The sequence below is a fragment of the Vombatus ursinus genome, unplaced genomic scaffold (assembly GCF_900497805.2).
Source record: "Vombatus ursinus unplaced genomic scaffold, bare-nosed wombat genome assembly UNPS02014848.1, whole genome shotgun sequence".
Taxonomy (NCBI): domain Eukaryota; kingdom Metazoa; phylum Chordata; class Mammalia; order Diprotodontia; family Vombatidae; genus Vombatus; species Vombatus ursinus.
The window spans coordinates 3,046,810-3,066,198 of NW_020954626.1; the positions used below are offsets into that span (position 1 = coordinate 3,046,810).

General features: G+C 37.7%; 1 protein-coding gene across 1 annotated transcript in view; it reads right to left on the reverse strand.

Moving 5' to 3' along the window:
- Positions 1-6,991: 6,991 nt before the first annotated feature.
- Positions 6,992-19,389, reverse strand: part of LEO1 (LEO1 homolog, Paf1/RNA polymerase II complex component) — a 56,104-nt gene continuing 43,706 nt past the window's right edge. The window contains exons 10-12 of the mRNA XM_027840878.1: positions 17,880-18,066; positions 14,845-14,942; positions 6,992-7,194 (exon numbers count right to left, since the gene is read on the reverse strand). Coding sequence (XP_027696679.1) covers positions 7,090-7,194; positions 14,845-14,942; positions 17,880-18,066 — 390 coding nt within the window. The 3' untranslated portion in view covers positions 6,992-7,089. The remainder of the gene's footprint in view (positions 7,195-14,844; positions 14,943-17,879; positions 18,067-19,389) is intronic.

A 19,389-nucleotide genomic window follows, 5' to 3' on the forward strand; every position in this document is an offset into this window, starting at 1 on the left:
TAGTCTGTCTGGCTATTAGTTATTTATGATTATAGGCCTTTTAATTACTTTTTAGATTAGCCAGGCTATTCTTTAAATCACTAGTCAATTTTTGAATTGCACTATGTATTTAAAAGACTGCACAATTCCACCAAGATTGGAAGTTAGGCTAGGAGTAGAAGAATACTGCACTGAAAGGTATTGGTGAGTTATACCTAATGCCATTTTAGCAAGCCTTCCTCACTTATGTTCTCAGATGTATGTATGTAGGTATATATATATAGTCACTAAAGTTATTTTTGAACGTGTAGGTTCTCCCTCCACACCCCCACTTTCACTAAGGTTTAAAAATTTTATAGGTAGATAGTATACATTGATCTTACCTGGATTTTTGTATCATACTTACAGAAATGTCTTTTTCACATGTTCTGTTTATTTAGAGTATTACTGTGTTGAGCCATTCCAGTTAGTACCATTCCAGTGCCATATTGTAATTCAATATTTAATTTGGGGGAAAAAATATTTCTCTTGAATTCTCTTCAAAGATAAATGTGTACCTGTTTGAATGTAGACTATTTTCCATGAAAGAATAAGTGACTATGTTAAGGGAGGATACTGATGCTTGCTTTCTAAAAATCAGCACCCCATTAGCAAACTTTGAATACATTTCAGCGATTCCCTCATGCTCTAAAATTTATATTGGCTTAATTGACCAGATACTTCATTGCTACACCAAAGATTTTATTTTCTAAGACTGTAAGTTTTATAGTCCAACCACAAACTTCAGTGTGGTCATCTTTTTTGTTTTGGGGTTAAAGTTTTTTAGAGCTTTTATTAAAGCTTTAAAAAAGAATTAACAGATTACTTTTATCATCCAAAGATAACTTCCAATATGTTTGCATATGATTAATTATATGTATTTTAAAACCCACCAATAATGACTAATATGAGTTTTTAAATGGCTTTTGGTGCTATATAGATGTGACCCAAGTTTGACTTAGCTATTGCATAAAGTTATCTAAGTAAAACTTCTTGTTTATTGAGTACCTGTCATTTAAAAGACCAAAAAACAAGAATTTTTGACAAAAATCATCTTTCTGTCATCAAAAGATTTGCAAATTCTTATAATCTAATTCAGACTAAAAGTATACTTTGTATTATGTAATAGGTGCATTTCTGGAAAAGTTGCATATAAATGTATATTTTTGTAAATCAAATTATATTTTCCCATTGGCTTAATACTTGAATTTTGGTCATGTGTTCCTACACATGGGGGGAAGGGAACTCTACATGTTTAAAAAAAGGACACCTAAACAGGAAAATAGATATTGTGATAATAATGCCATAATCTTATGTAAATTTTACTCCTGCTGTTTTATTGTAAAAACTGTCAGGGTGAAACAACCCAAAACCCTCCAGAAAACCTTTCATTTTGGGCTTTGGCTATTTTGAGGTCTACCTTACTTCTTAAGGTGAAAATAGCTCACTTCAAAACTGTTACAAGTGGCATCTTTTCCTTTTGGGTTTATAGCCACCCCTGTTCTTGTAGATTCAGTACTACCAGGACCTTGCCCAGAAACTTAGAAAGGTGTGTTTTCTGATCCTTTCTAGTGTCTGTTTTTTAAATACTCCATCAGTTAACTCCTAACACAGGGCTAGCCACAAAAAGAACAGTGAAATGTCAGAATCAACTCTCGTTACTTCTCCAGAGTTTATTTTGAGTGCTAAAGTTTAAAAATTCTCCCTTTGTCTCATCCAGTAGCTGTCAAGCTTACTTCAATTACGGATTTGTTCCTTCTGATTTGTCAAAATAATCAGAGCTCTATCATTGAGACTCCCAATGAGAAAGTTAAAGGATCCTCATACAAATTCTTCTACCTATTTTTTTAAAACCTTCTTTGTACTGTGAATAATCACATTGCCTCAGATTTTGTATGCTGGAGATTCATGTTTGAATCCAAAACTTTCCTATGGGGTAGCTAGGTGGCGCAGTGGATAGAGCACTTGCCCCAGAGTCAGGAGGACCTGAGTTCAAATCCAGTCTCAGACCAGCTACTTGACACTTACTAGCTGTGTGACCTTGGGCAAGTCACTTAACCCCATTGCCTAGCCAAAACAAACAAAACTTTCCTATGCTAGGAATGATTTTCTGCATCTGTTAAGTTAAATAATATAAAAACCATTCTAATTCTATGAGAATTAGAAAACTTGAGGATTTATAATAAAAATTTCTGTAAAATCTCATTCATTTGAATTTCACTTGATGGGAATTTGTGGTAATTCAGGTGATATAGCTTAGTACTCAGTAAAGAAAAGTTTTGATAAACAATCTAAAGAAGATGGAAAGGAGAGACTTAACCTTACGACACTAATAATATTCAAGAATAATGACAAATTACTTTTACTGTATTCCCTAATATTGCACTTCTTCCAACATTTGATCATCCTATATTATTAACCTAGTCACTGAATGTTTGAAAATGGCAAAATAATCTCATTTCCTTAAAAACTATTTTGTAATTCACGTGATCTCCCATTTTTAATCCTAATAGGATTTTATAAAATCATAAAGTCCCAAAGTGGGGAGGAGACTTCAGTACACACCTTAGCAGAAACCTCCTTTACAACTCTCCTAACAAGGGGTAATCTCCTTTCTGCTTGAAGACTTCCAGTAATTGGGGAACTATCTCCTGAGGCAACATGCTATACTTTTTGGAGAGCTCTAATTGTTATGACATTTTACCTTATGCCAAATCTGCATTTCTACTGCTTACAGTCATTATGCCTAGTTCTGCCCTCTGGGACTAATCAAAGGAAATCTAACATCTTTTCTATCATAACAGTTCACAAGGGACAGCAGTCCTTGTCTTCTCTGTGGTATAGTGGAAAGAGTACTGGATTTAGAGTCAAAGGACCTGGATTCAAATTATGGCTGTTACTATCTATGTGATCTTGGACAAGTCATTTAATAGCCTCCCTTGACCTTAGTTTCCTCATCTGTAAAATGAGAGAGTTGGACTAGATGATCTCCAAGATCCTTTCCAGCCGTAAATCTGAGCCGCCTTTTCTCCGGTCTAAGTATGCATAACATGGTTTCTGGTCACCTTATCTTCCTGGTAACCTTGCTCTATCTAGCTTGTCAGTATCCTTAGTATTCTGTATGGGATCTCACCACTATAAAGTGAAGTAAACCACTGCCTGCCACCCCACTGCTTAACACTGTACTTCAGTTAATACAGCCTAAAATTGCATTGGATTTTTTTGGCTGCTGTAGTCACATGGTTGACTTATATCTCGAGACCATGTACCTCAAAGTCTTTTTTCAAAGGAATTATCTATCTGGTCATAATTCCTTCATCTTACATTTAAGCAAATTATTTTTTTTAACCCACATATGAGTCATAACATTTATTTCCATCAATCTCAATTAATCTCACCTGTTCAAGCCTGGTAAGATCTTTGTGAATCTTTATACATATATACTCTAGTATATATGTATAACCAAGTCATTGATTAAAATCTTAAATTTTCTGTACCTCTCAGTCTGATTAATTCAGGTCTTCCGTGCAATACTTCCTAATTGGCCCAGAATTTCCTTCTCTTGGAAAGCTATCAACAGGACAGTGTATAGAAATTTACATCATAGCTGCTTTTTATGGCCAGCAACTTTTATGAGCTTTATAATCCAATTCAGTTTCTAATAAGAAAAATAATTCTAATTCCTTGACTTCGTTCTGAGATTTAAGACTCAGAACTTGGGATATAAAGGAGTATACCTGGACTTATCACTGATACTATTTTGTAAAAAAAAATAATAATAATAATAAAAATAATGCCCTGTTTATGCTTTTGCAGTCTGCAGTAGACTTTTAGGGAGGACATAGTTATATCTGGATTTTTTTTTTTTACTATTTTCTTAAACGCTTGGGTTTGTGTCACATTAAATGAAATGTCAGAAAATTATTTTACTTCTGGAAAGAAGAATGTAAATGGGCTTCATAACACTGAAACTTGAGTGTTATAAATCATGAATCTCAGATCGGTTAAATTTGAAGAAACATGGAATAAGTACTGCAAGTATTTGGAACAATTGTATTTGTTTTTTAAAGTAATTCAATAAAATTTATAAAATGTTTCTTTGGGTTCTGGTTTCTTTAAAAAGCAATCATATTCTCTTTGCATATTAAGAATAGGTGTGACCCTGAGTTATTTCATCCTACTCCACTTTAACCAGCTGTTTGACCATCAAAAGAACTAGATTTTATTGTCATATGGGAAGAAACAAGGTTTGATTTATTAATGTTAACTTTTATTTTCTTTCCTTTTTTCAGTTAAACATTGATTTTTCTCTCCTCCCCCTCACCACTGAAAAAAAAGGAAAACAAAATTCTCATAATACATATGCATAGTCAAGCAAGACAAATTCTCACATTTGCCATGTCTAAAAATATGTATTTCATTTTCCACCCTTGGTCCATCACCCTGGTCAGAAGATGGACTTCTGGAATTGTAGTTGGTCGTTCAATTGATCAGAGTTCTTAGTCTTTACTTCAGCTGAAGCATGAATAGATTTTGTTCCAGTGCTTTATTTTAATCGTGCCGATCTATATTTTCAAGGGTGTGTCTTGTTGGCAATGTATTTTTGGATTCTGCTTTCTAATCCATTTTATGGGTGAATTTATCTGATTCAGATCATTGTGTATTTCCCTCCCTCTTTGTTATCATATAGTTTTCCTTTTCTTTGTTTCCCAACCCCTCTTTATAAAAAAGAGGGTAGTGAGAGAGTGGTGTATTTTTACATTGGCATCTCTATTTGCTGCAATCAGCTTCTGCTCCTGCCTCTCTTCTCTTTCCCTCACCCAAAGCCCAGTCATGGGTTCTTATCCTTTTTTTCTTTTAAATCCCTCTTTCAGATTCCCCTTTCTGAAGTGTACTATGTACAAAGTAACAGCAATATTGGATCAGCCATAAATGGCAATACAGTGATCCAAGACAACTCTGAAGGACTTAGGATGAATGCTATCCATCCCCAGAGAAAGAATTGATGGTGTCTGAATACAGATTGAAGCACTGCTTTTTACTTTATTTTTCTTGAGTTTTTTTGTCTATGTTTTCTTTCACAACATGACTAGTATGAATATGTTTTGAATGACTACACATCTATAACCTATATCAAATTGCTTGCCTTCTCAATGCAGAGGTGGGGTGGGGAGGGAGGAAGAGAATTTGGAACTAAATATTAAAAACAAAAGTTAAAAATTGTTTTTACATGTCACTGGGGAAAAAGAATACTAAATAAAAGCTCAAAAAAAGTTTGTTTTGCTATAGACTAATCCCTCCCTTGATCTCCCCTCTTTCTTTCCTTACCCTCCCTGTTTCTCATTCAAGTGAAATGTATTTCTGTACCCAAGTGTGTGTATTCTCTCCTTTGACCAGTTCAGAATAAAGGTTTCAAGTATTTAGTAAATTTCCTCACCCTTTCTTCCTTGTTTGCATAGTTTTATTCTAGCACACCCCAATTACATAAAATAATTTTCCCCATCCTTTTTATGCCCTCCCCTGCCCAACGTATTCCTTTTCCCCTCCATTTCCATTCTTTTTAAGCTAGCAAATTACTCCTGAGCCTTCTGTTTTATTAAGATTCCCTCTGTGACTCCTGATAACAGTCCAGAGGAGAGGTATGTATTATTTCCCCATGTTAAAATGAAAAGTTTTATTCTTGTTTGGTCTCTTATGATTGTTCACTCATATTTACCTTTTTGTGTTTATCTTGACTCCTGTTGAGATCCCAAAATACGGTGGGTAAAATGAGTAAAACTAGAATCTTGTAATTGGAAAGGATCTTCCAGGCTGGTAAATCAGCCTGCTTCAAGTCTCTCGCCACTCTAATCCATCATCCATTCAGCCACCAAACTGACTGCCTAAAGTGCAGGCTCACATACACGTACACTTTTTTTGTTTTTTTTGCAGTTGGGGTTAAGTGATTTGCCCAGGGTCACACAGCTAGTACACACACATTTTCCACTCAAATTCTAGCGGCTCTCTATCTATCTCCTCTGTCAAAGCCCTTAAAACCTAGTTTCCTCCTACTTTTACAGTCTTCTTACACACCTTACTCCCTGACACATACTCTTTGATCCAGTGATGCCATTGGCCTCCTTGTTGTTCCACAAACAAGATGCTCCATCTGTCAGCTCTGGGCATTTTCTCTGGCTATCCCCCGTGCCTGGAATTCTATCCCTCATCTCCACCTGCAGGTTTCTATGGATTCCTTCAAGTCCCAATTAAAATCCCATCTTCTATAAGAAGCCTTTCCTTCTCAATTATTTCCTATTTATCCTGTGTACTGTGTGTGTGTATGTATTTATCTTTTTCTCCCATTAGATTATGAGCTCCTTGAGGGCAAGGACTGCATCTTTTTGTATCCCCAGTGCTTAGCACAGTGCCTGGTATACAATAGGGGCTTAATGTTTATTGACTGACTCCTTCCTGCTGTATTACTCTCTCTAAATTATCACCAAGTTGTCATCCAGCCTATATTTGAATTCTTCTAGTAGCAGAGAACTCATTAAATTACAAGTCGTAACATTTTCCAATTAAATTCCACAAAATAAGTATGATATACAAGGCACAGTGGGGAAAGGCACTAGGGACACAGGTGAAAAACACCATAAACTCATCGGAAGCAGGGACTATTCAATAATAGAACACATACTCAGCTGTGGTAAAAAGCACAATGTGATAAGAGCCAAGAACAGAGTCAGAAAAAGTACTAAAAGAACATTTGAAGAGGAAAAAGTCGTTTTCAGGTAAGGCATCCTAAGAAAAGTGGTAGTGGATGTCAAAGCCTTAAATAAAAATGTTTTTGACAGGCAGAAATATAGTGGGAAAATTCTGTGTATGGAGCCCTAGCAGTAGGATGAAATGCGGGAATAAAGTGGTACCACTAGCTGGTTTCTTAAGTCAGAGAACTTACTTTACAAATTTTATTCACACTAAAATGACACAAAAAGCATATCAATTCATTTTAATCAAAATAACTTCTTCATGTTACATCTGTTATAAAATAACTGTACAATCCATAGAAAACACACTTCCATTTTATGAAATTCAGTCATCATCTTCCTCTTCTTCATCACTAATCACATACTTCTTGTGTTTTTTATTAGCTTTGTCATCATCCTCTGCTTTCCTTTTTCCAGAAGTTTCACCTTCCTAAAGGGACACAAATAAAATAAATTTAAAGTTCAATTATGAACTGAGTTATTTCTGGTGAATTCCCCTTTGTTGTTTTGGCCCAGACTTAGGATTTCATTAGTTTGAGGAACCCCCCTGTGTAAATCCACCCTCTACTAATGCAAATTGGCAGCTCATCCATGGATTATAACTCTCATAGCTGCCTGGCACACTGAGAGATTAAGTGACTTGCTGGTCTTCTGGGAGCAAGGCTGGGTTGCTTTCCACTAGAGGATGCCACTTCTGCCCCCTCTGCATACTTAAATGAAACGACCAAGTATGACTTCAAAGAAGAGACAAAGGTAGGAGGGTGTGGAACTATACAGATTTTATACCTTTTTTTATTAGTTCTGTTGAACTTTTTTTCCAAAATCTTTGTTATAAGAGATGGCCAATTCTAGAAATGTAGGTTAAAATTATTAAATTATTTTTTAAAGGGCATACTGGTCCCCTGACCATCAAAAAAAAGAAAAAAGTCAGTGCCAATTTGGAAAATCCTCAAGCGCAGAAGAAGCAAAGGTACTTTTGAGAGTTAATAATGAATTATAAAGATCCCAAAGACAGAACTACCAGATTAAAATCTGTTGTCTATGCTTCCTTAACATGTTTTAGAATAAAAAAAACAAAGATTCAGTTTTCAGAATAAATGATTTCTGAACATAATGATAGTTTCATTGCATAGGTTTTTACAGTTACAAAGTGCAATATGATTGGGGAAATGCAATGTGCTATCCTATTAACTGCTACACATTTGTAAAAACAGAAGTTTGAGTAGACACACACCCATTACTTTAATAATTTAGAAGAAACTTAGAGAGTTTCCATTGAGTAATGAATATTTTCCAACTATAAGTAGAAACGTCTACTGTAAGGCAGGAACAGAAAAGAACAGCTATGGAAGGGACAAGTTCATGTCTAGTAATATTTAAATTGGAGACAAACCTAAAATGGGTGGGCAGTCTTGAGTATACTTTGGTGCCCTTTAGCTTCTGCCCCAATTTTAAGCTCAAATTTTTAATTTAACAAACTTTCTATCACCTATGCATAAGGCATTGTGCTAGGCCCTGGAATGACCAAGACGAAATAAATTATTCACTCAAATAACATGCAATGCTTTAAATACAAGTTGTCCTTGTGTCCACCCCTACAGAAGGTAGAACACATTCAATTACAGGACAGCAGGAGGCCTTCCCTCTGAACATGCTCAGGATCAATGTTTTTACTTTACCACATGTGGTTTAGTCTAAATCATAATGTTGAATCCTTCATGTCCAGAACTATGTCCTCAGTAAGTAAATGTCACCTACTGACGCTTCTCTCTCATATTTCCAACAGAAATCTTAAGGCATGTCCCTTTACAAGCTCTACAAATGAGCCAAGTTTAATTAGTTGTAGAGCAAGAAATAGAGGCAGGCCAGGCATAGGGCCAAGACCAGAGCACCTGAAAGCAATTGAGCAGAGTCAAGTCAAACGAGACCCTTGTTCAACTCTAACCCTGAATGTGTGTGACCAGGGATTAATCAAGTCAATTAGACTCTCTGAGCCTCTTCTGTAAAATGAGGATAACACCTGCAATTCTAGTCTCCAAAGACTGGCATAAGGATCAAATGAGTATGGATGGTGTTTGTAAGTTCTGAGGTGTTAAACTTTGTATTTGTGCTTATTAGATAATGCAGTCAGATGCCCAGGCCAGAGGTAGGAACAGCATGGTACCACAAAAAGCCCTGGAACTGGAGGCACTATATACCTGGATGAGCACGGCCAGGCACTTAACCAATCTGGCCTTCAGTTTCTTCACTTACATGATGAAGGGGATGACCTCTTCTTTCTAATGTACCTTCCATCCTTATGTACTCACCATATGCAAGATGATTCTAAGAGGTAATCACAGTACTAGTCCAATTTACAGACTAAAATGTTATAAGGAAAAAATGTCTTTTGTCACCTATATATTCTGAGAAGAAAAATTACATACAGGCATTACCCCCTCCCCCCAATCTAATATCCTTAAGTATACCCTTAAATAAATTTAAGGGAAACAACTATACAAGGGGCAGTTAAAATCCTATTAGTAGTGTAAATAAAAAGGAGAGCTACTTTTCTGGCTGGCCAAAATTCCAACAATAAATGCTTAATAGGTATAGTAGATGACACTCCTCCTTTCAGCTCCCTGTCCCCACTCTAAAGACAAGATTTTTCACCAAGAAAATAAATGGGGAAAGGAAACAACTCCCTTACATCTCTTTTTGTGAAGGGGGGAAGAGGTGAGTAATATTTTCATGTTGTGCAATAGTTTCATCACACGTTCCCGAACCTTCCTATTTTCCCTATTATCCCCACCTCCCAGCCTCTTCCCTCTTTGGTTTTTCCATTCACGTATATTTCCAAAGCCCTGCCACCACTCTAATCAAGTAAGAGATAGCCCAAGATATGTCCAGCGACCATTTTTGGCTCCCTGTTTTCTACCAGTAAGAGTACTTGCCACCATTTTGAATTACTAAACAGAAGGGATTCAAGTGACTCAAGGCAGGGTTTTGCTATTAAAAGTCATGAAAAATGACTAATACAATAATACATTTTGCATGACTGAACACATTTAACCTATATCAAACTGCTTACTGTCTCAGGGAGGGAGAGAAAAAATTTGGAACTCAAAATTTTTTAAAAAGAATATTAGAAATTGTCCTTACATGTAACTGGGGGAAAATAAAATATTATTTTGAAAAAAAAAATTTTTTAAAGAAATTATACAATAGTGCATATTCAAATAAATAAAGGCATAAGCTCCAAAGCAGGGGCGGGGAACAGTCATGAAAAAGCCCCTGTCTTCTATTCCTGTCTTATAATCATATAACAAATGGGTAGCCTTGGTACTACCATGAATACCTGTCCTTGAGGGTTTTGTGGAGTGTTCTGGGATATTGGGTGGGTCTGGTTTTACTGACAAGTGTGAGGCAAGTGGTGCCAAACACAGGGATTAGGACTCTGTGAACCCTGGCCTAGAGAACAAGATGTCCCATCCAGGGTGGGGTGAGGGGAGAACTTAGCACAATTATTATTTTAAAGTGGGAAATAATTTTTGGTGTAAAGATTTTAACCCTATGAAGAATGTGAATCTACATAAAGGATTCTATATTAGGGATTCTACCATGAGTCCTAATTCTGTTGTTTGCCTAACAGAAGCAGGGATTCCTTACAGATTCCCTGTAACAGTAGGAGACTGACTAGAGAAGACAGAGGGAGTTTTCTCATACTTGGTCCTCTGGGTCTCCAAGGGACACATTTAGGCTTTTGCCAGGAGAATGATACAGCTAGGTGGCACAGTGGATAGAATGCTGGTTCTGGATTCAGGAAAACCTAAGTTTAAATCCCACCTCAGACACTTATTAACATTTATTAGCTGTGTGGCACTGGGCAAGTCACTTAACATCTGTCTGCCTAAGTTTCTTCCTAGGATTGCAGTGAGGATCAAATGAGCTATTTATTTGTAAAGAGATTTGCAAACACTCTCACTCTCGATGTGTGTGTGTGTGTGTGTGTGTGTGTGTGCATGCATATGTACATATACCAATATATGTATACACGCACATATATGTGCATAGACACATACATATATACACATATATTTATAGTTGTTAGAATTATTAACAATGTTTACTGCACAACAATTTGAGATGGGGCAACAGTATATCTTTTATCAACATCAATACTTGAGAGTCTTCCTACTTGGATCTCCCTCCTGGTATGAGCCCTCTGATGATCAAAGTATATAAAAAGAAGTGGGGGCTGTTTATTAATAAGCTGCTTATTCATACAATCAATTGTTCTGAATACCTACTATGGAAAAGGTAAGATTCATGTGAGTCTCAGTGAGATCATCTGAATCTGTGTTACGTTCTTTCCACCCTCCCCATCCACGAATACAAGTATTACTTAGGGTACTTTAGGCAAGAGAGGAGGCAGGCTGAGTCCCGAGAATTGGGAAGCAATGGATGGATGGATCAGGATGGATCAACCTGAGACTCCCCTTTCCTGAGCATCTCCAGAGGAAGATTCCTTTCAAAATCATTTCCTCATCCCTTTTCGCCTACTACCTTTGAGATACCACAACCTAAACTACTCTCTCAAAGCTGCAGGCTTGTTTACAATGTCCTCTACTGCAATAACCATTGACCATCCAGGAAAAAGATAACCAGGAAAAGAAGAGTAGAGAACTCCTGTGGACAGAGGCCACATTAACTCTGCTGAACTAGATTTCAGGTATTGCTGAAGAACAGTTTAAGTTTCAACCTGCAGGCAAGATGTGGGTCTATGGGACTGAAGGAAATAGCTCTGCCTCCTGTTAGAGAGCAGAAAGTAAAGGCGAGATATTAGATAGATTGACACGCCTATCAAGAGAGATCTATAACTTGGCTATTACACAGACAGCTTGTTCCCCAAGATTATCAATGTAATCAAGCACTTGCATTTTCATGTTTGACTATTTGTACAGCAAACACTGCAGAGGGGAGAGGGGGATATCAGGGGAAGGTAAAGATGAAAACTCATGAATCTTGGGGTCCAATCACTAACAAAAGAAATCCTCCCTGACCTCAAGATGGTGGCAGTGGAAAGCTACCCAAGAGAACCCTGCCAGGTGGCTGCCTGCTTGTGTACTGGCCTGGATGATGCAGTTGGGGGGAAGGAAGGCACAGTTTGCTGGCACTGAGTGTAGCTATGTGATTCATTTCCCACCTGCCATTGTTTCTTCCTGACCTGGGACAAGAACCATCTCTAAACTGGTAAAATGGCATTTTTTAGTTTAATTTTGGATGAAGTTGAAATATTTTCCATTACATACTATAATTTAATTTTAAAAGCTTTTAAATATTAAAATGTAGATGTCCCTTACAGCACTAAAATGTCCAAAAACCTTTAAATGGTTTCTGGCACATGCAACCTTAAATCAGAGACTTGGCCTGCTAATTCTGAAAGAATGCCAGTCCCTAGTACAACCTGTTCCAAAAACATCATGGGTGCAAGGGCAGGATCTAGGAGGCAGTCAGGTTTACATGGTGTTTGTACAAAAGTTAACCCTGGAAAGCCCGGCAATAGACAATCCTGATACTTTGCTCTGGGCAAGTTACTGGCTGGGCTCTGCTAGTTTATTCCTGTCAGGGATGATTCTCATAGCTCCTTAAACTCGACTGCAAGAAGAGCCATATGCCTGCAGAAGCTCAGCTGCCCAATGACAAACACTTCTTGCGAAGGGGTTTCACTCAGTTTCTTACTCTGGTGGCTACAAGTTGTACTCCAAAGGAGGCTGAAATCTTTCTTTCTTTCTTTTTTTTTTCTGGCTAGGCAATGGGGTTAAGTGACTTGCACAGGGTCACACAGCTAGTAAGTGTCAAGTGTCTGAAGCCAGATTTGAACTCAGGTCCTCCTAACTCCAGGGCCAATGCTCTATCCACTGTGCCACCTAGCTGCCCCTTAGGTTGAACTCTTTCAAAAGAACCCTCCTACCTTATGGAGTTTGGGTTATTGAAGTCTGCTGGAAGATATCTATTCTACACATTATTGGATGCTCACATGCTAATTAAATCCACAAAGTAGCACGACTACAGTTGCTGAGGTAAACGTGAGCTTGTTAAAGAAAATATTGCTACAAAATATACATACCTACAGAATATAGACACTTAAACTTGAGTGGAAAAAGAATGACAATGCTCAAGCTGTTTCCCTTAAATTCTTATTTTGTCTTATAAAAAAATGACAAAATGACCCGGTGGTGATTTCGAATGCTCTAAAAATAAGGCGGTTTGGTTACAAACTACCTTTCAATTTTAATTCACAGTCTTTGCCTGCCATCAGCCAAATAGCATCTGTCTAGATGATAAGTGCCCTGTTTGCCAACTGTTCAGCATACTATAAATGTGCCATTAGGATATTTCCTCATCCTGATGAAAAACAAATCTGTTCCAAGTCAATCCATCAATTTCTGCCAAGATGTCACTTCTGAGTTCTTTGGAAACATTAAATTCTACAATTCATACCCTAAAAATAGGCAGGCTGGCTTTGGAAATTCTACACCACAAAGGAAATCTCTCAAAGCACATTCAACTGAGGGCCAAGCTGTTCACAACATTTCATAATTAAAAATAAGAATGGAAAAGAAAGGAACATCAATCAGGTAAACTAACTAGGCACATTTTATATATGTGTATTAGAACAGCATCCAAATGTGTACTGCGGGGAAAAAAAAAAGATGCTTACACTTACATTGTGCCTTTATAGTTGTAAAAGCAACTTCCCATACATTATCTCATTTGATTCTTACGATAATCTCATATGGTAGAAACAGCAGGTGCTATTTCAAACTGATTAAGTGATTTGTGCCTTGAACCCAAGGCCTTGGACTCCTAGGCCAGTGCTCTTTCCATCCTACCATACCACCTGCCTCTAAACTTGCCTTAGCTCAAATGAGGTAAGATCTCTTAAAAGGGTCTTAGTACAGTGGCCTGGCACATAGTAGGTGCTATATAAAGGCTTATTCCCTTCCCTTCATGTCCTGCATCAGCTATTGGCCCACGTGTATGAAGACATCATTCAACTAGAATGGTTGTATTATGTGTGTATGGATAAAAAGATACCAATACTGACAGAGGAAACATGCCTGGAAATTATTTTAAGTTTGTGAGAAAATAACCTCAATACATTCAGAAAAGCCCAAAATGCAGCATAAAGAGTAAAGGAAATAAAGGAATATCAAGGTTTGATATATTTCACTGACAGTCACATCATAATAACATTTTATGCTTTTTTGTGATATGAGTGATGCATCGTCTTACAGTATCTGCAGTTCTATCTGCTGTGTATATTATATCTCATGGTAGCTATAGCCTATTAGCCTTAATTTTAAAAAAAAGTTATTACATTTTGAAAGAGGTCTATGGGGAAGAGGAAGAAGAGAATAAGTGTTTATATAACACCTACTATGCACCAGACACTGTGATAAACACTTAACAAAATATTCTCATTTGATCCTTATAACACTGCTGATGAGTGCTGTTATTATCCCCATCTTAGCTGAAGAAATTGAGGCAAGCAGAGATTTAAGTGACTTGCCCAGGGTCACACAGCTATTAAAATGTCTGAGGCCAGGTTTGAACTACTGTCTTCCTGACTCCAGGCCCAATGCTCCAGCCACTGTGCCACCTATCTGCCTGTCTGTGAAGCAAATGTTTAAATTATCAGAAACTTGTGATAAATACAACCAATCAGTCCCGCTCACCAAAGTATTTATAATTTTTCACTAGAATAAATGCGCCTTTAAATCTTTGTGTCTGTTATGTTGTAATCAGTCAACTGGTCAGGGAATAAAAATTAAGAGTTAAAAACTACTTCTATAAATTTGTTTTGGTCTGAACCCATGATTTCATCAGCATTAAGAACTCTGCACAAAAACAGCCTGTGACTTGTGGTGGTGCCTGAGGCAAAGAGAAGTTAAATGACTCGTCCCTGGCACCAGAGTTTTTCTGATGACAAGGCCTCTATCCACCACACCGTGTTGTCTCTCATTTTTACTATTAACCCAGCATAAATCCTCCACCACCACTACCTACAAATGAACAAGGTGAACACACATCTTACCTCATCGCTGGTCAGTTTCTTTGCTTTGAGCAATCGTTGTGCTCTGTCATCATCTGATCCCTCATCGCTATCAGAAGAATAGATCCTAGCTCGTTCCTCTGAAAACAAAAGTGAAGTCACTGAAAACATCTAATTTGTCTTGGAGAGGAAAGCTAGAAACAATTCATCTGAGTAAGATCTGCAGGTGGCAGGAGACATCAAGCTCAATGAGTTAAACAGTATGATATGGCATCCAAAAGATACTAGTGAAATGCTAGACTGCACTGAGAAGCGCAACTTCTAGGAAGAAGGAGGAATTAGCCATTTTCTACTCTGCCTTGGCCAGACCATAACCGTAACGTGGCATTCAGTTCTAAGCACACCATTTTAGGAAGGACAACAATAAAACTGGAGAGCATGCAGAGGAGGATGGTGACCACCACGGTGAAGGAGCTTCAGCTCATGACGTAGAGTAACCAATGGAGAATTTACCCTGGAGAAGTGAAGAATTAGGGAGGAGATGGTCGCTTTCCAATTGAAGAGATGTTACATGGAAGGAGTGTTAAGACTTGCTCTGCTTGACATGATGGCCAAGGAGATGAGTTGCTTGGAGGAGGGAGTTCCAAAGACATAAATTTAGGTTTGATATAAATAAAAAATTTCCTAACCATTAGAGCTATCCAAAAGTGGTAAAGACTTCCTTAGTAGGTAGTAGTTACTCCTAACTAGAGAGAATTTGGAAGTGAAAAAAATAAAATAAAGCATGCTTCAAAATTAAATAAAAAGAAAAAATGAAGATAAATGGAAGTTGCTTCCTAAGAATATTCTATTTCTAAACTTCTCAATATTTTAAAGGACAATATAAACAGCTGATGACATTGTTTGATGCCCATGGCCAAGTGAACAGCAACATACGTGAAAAACAATTTTCCTCAGAGGCTATTAAACTTTCCATTCTCTCTTCCTCTTGTTCCTTACTATTCCTTTCTCTTTTAACTGAGCACAATATAGAACTGAGTTCTCTTAATCTATATTTTTTTAGTATTAGCTAGCTGTATTAGGTTTTATATTCCTTAAATTAATCTAAAAATCAGGCAAGCTGAATATTGCACATTTTTCTCTCTAAAAATCAAATTATTGCTTTTTACTTTATTTCATTGTATTTACTGTATTTCACTTTACAGAGAAAAAAAGGGTTCCTACACAACAGCCCAAAGTGAACTACTACCCCAAGAGATATTTATTTATATATTTTTCAAGAAAAGGGACATGGCTCAGCAAAGTAAAAGCAGTTGTTATGAAGAAGGCAGCATGTAGGGTTGGGGGTAAGGGCTGAGCACATCAGAACTGCTATATGTAGGCAAGGGAAAAATAAGGGAAAAGTAAGTGGATATAAACAGTAATTCCACAGAAAGTAAAAGGAACTACAAGTAACAAAGGAATGGGGAAGAAGGAATACAAAGAGTCATTACTTTCTTTTTAAAGAGTCATTACTTTTAACCATCACTTAGAATCTGATTAATTCAGCTTTTTACTTCAGAAATAAAGTGGAACAAAAATTAAAAATTACTACTTTTCAAAATGGAACCACTTAGCCAATGAAAAAAGTAAAATGGAATACCCTTTGACTTCCTCAAGTCAACATGCATTTATTAATAAGTTCCTATGTACCAGGCTCTGTGCTAAGCACTGGGGATACAAAGAATGGCAAAAAGCAGTCCCCATTCTCCAGGAGCTCACAGTCTAATGGTGCAGGCAACATACAAGCAGCTATGTACAAGCAAGAGACAGACACGATCAAGTGGCGATCACCTCACAGAAGGTGGCTTCAGTGGCTACAAAGGAAGCCAGGTGAAAGTGAGGGAGAGCATTCCAGGAACGGACAGCCTGTGAAAATGCCCTGCCATGGGAGGTGGGATGTCCTGCTTGAGGACTAACAAGCATGCTAGGGTCACTGGATCACCGAGTAAACAGATGGGAGTAAGTTCTAAGAATACCAGAAACATAGGAAGGTGCCAGGTTACGAAAGGCTTTAAAAGCCAACCAGGATCTTATATTTGATACTAGAGGTAATGAGGGGCCACTAGGGAGTGACATGGTCAGATCTGTGCTTTAGGAAGATCACTCTGACAGCTGAGTGAAGGGTGGACTGGAGTGTGGAGAGACGTTAAATAGGGAGACCCACCAGAAGACCACTGCATTAGTTTGGGCGTCGGGTAAGAAGGGCCCTTGGGGATCACCATCTCTCATAAGGGCAATGTCAGAGGAAAAAAAAAAGAGGAGTATATGAAACATGTTATGAAAGTACAAAAAAGACTTGGCAACTGATTGGACAAGGCGAGTGAGAGAAAGGAGTTGAGGATAATACCTAAGTTGGAGGCCTGGGTGACTGGGAGGATGATGGGGCTCTAGACAAGGAAGTTTGGAACATGGGAGGATCTGGGTGGGAAAATGAGTTCCACTTGGTACACATTAAGTTTAAGATGTCTATGGGGCATCTGCTTCAAGATGTCCAGCAGGCAGTTAAAAATACAAGACGGGAGGTCAGGAGAGACATTAGGGCAAACAGATCTGAGAATCGTCCTCATAGACATAGCTGAATCCCCAGCTGGTGAATCTCTCCCATGCCTCACAAAATTACTTCGTATTTACTTATCAGTGGACTTATCATTTCCTCCAATAGAATGAAAAACGTCAGGGCAAGGACTCTCATTTACTATTTGTATTCCCAGTGCCCAACATGGTGCCTGGCACTTGGCAGGCTTAAAGAATACTTATTGAATTAAGTAGTGTGAGAAGTTGCTGCATTAAAAAAACAAAAAAAGCTCCTGATTATCCTACAGGCTGATTATTGAAAAGTCTGACTGTGGCTTGTTCTCTATGGAACTTTTTGGGCCTCAAGACAAACTGTTCGATAATCCTTGAAAAAGATGGTTTTCAGTGACATGGGGTTCAAATTACATAATGTGCAAGTTAAAATGTCAAAATTTAATTTCAATTAAAATTTTAATAAAAATTTCAATCCATTTAATTTCATCTAAAAAATAAAAACTTACCTCTTATGCCACCTTTATATCTATTTTTAATAGCTGCCAGGCTAATTGACTCTTCCCCCTCATCCTCTTCATCATAGCGATCTGGTTCTAAATAGTTTGCACTAAGCCCTCGTTGGTGTTGTTTCTCTCGCATTCTGCGCTGCTGAGACTCTCTGCGAATGGAAGCTCTTAACCGTTCCTCCTCTTTCTGTCAAGGAAATCAACCAGAGTGAGTTGACTCAATATGTTACAAATAATTAGCTTCACTGATTTCTGAGCTCTTAAAAGGCCTTTTTTCTTGAGATTACTAAGCCATTTTTCTGTTCATTAAGCCAAATACCAAGGCTATTTTTCTTTAGTTCTGAAAGTAAGGGAAATGTAAAGAGGTAAGATGAAACATATCCCTTATCTAGACCGGAAAGAACCTACAGAGCAATATTCTTTAGCAGATGCAGATTGCATTGGAGCTTCTAGTTGAATCCCAAGTTACGGCTACAAAGACGCTATGAAGATGCCCATACACAAAAGATTCCTGATGCTTACTCCATGGAGCAGGGAAGGTTATTTTTGGCCACCCTGGAGCACTGGAAGCACTGATATGAGATTTATCTATCTAGAAACTATAAACTGATCACAAGTCTTAGGAAAGTTATGTCTGCTTCCTTCAAGTACAGACCTTATCACAGCTAAAGTCCACTGGTCATGGGAAATATGGGTAGTTATTAAACTACAATATGGAGCCTTAATTTCACTTCATTAATAGTTGCAGTGGCTGAATTCCTATGAACTAAGAGATATCCAATGGTGTTGATTTCTCCATAGCATTTCTCTGCCCTTCTCACCTCAGGGTAAGCCATTTTATATAAGTACAAGTTTATAACATTAAAGTCTATGCATTTTTTAATTTAGCAAAATTTAGTTGTACTAAAAACTTTTTTTTCTAAATCATATACCAGGGGCAGCCAGGTGGCACAGTGGATAGAGTTCCAGCCCTGGAGTCAAGAGGACTTGAGTTCAAATCTGGCCTCAGACACATAACACTTACTAGCTATGTGACTCTGGGCGAGTCACTTAACCCCAATTGCCTCAAAAAAAAAAAAATCATATCCCAACTGCAAGAGCTGGGGACAGACTACCTAAAGCCCAGTTCAACTATAAAAATCTCCACTGAAGCTACTCTGAAAAATAAGTGAAAGAAACTCCCAAGCTAATAATACACCATTCACTTTTTTTTTTTTTTGCAAGGCAGTTGGGGTTAAGTGACTTGCCTAGGGTCACACAGCTAGTAAGTGTCAGGGCTGAGCCCAGATTTGAACTCAGATCCTCCCAAATCCAAGGCCAGTGCTCTATCTGCTGTGCCACCTAGCTGCCCCTACACCATTCACTTTTAAGGAGATCCCTACTAGACTCTTTCACCATTCCTGCATGGTTTCTGTCCTCTTCTCAGGAGGTTACAAAGAACAACTTGGGATTTTATGGCTAGTTCCAGATAAGTAAATACCACAGATTCATGTGTTGATTTCACAGTGGC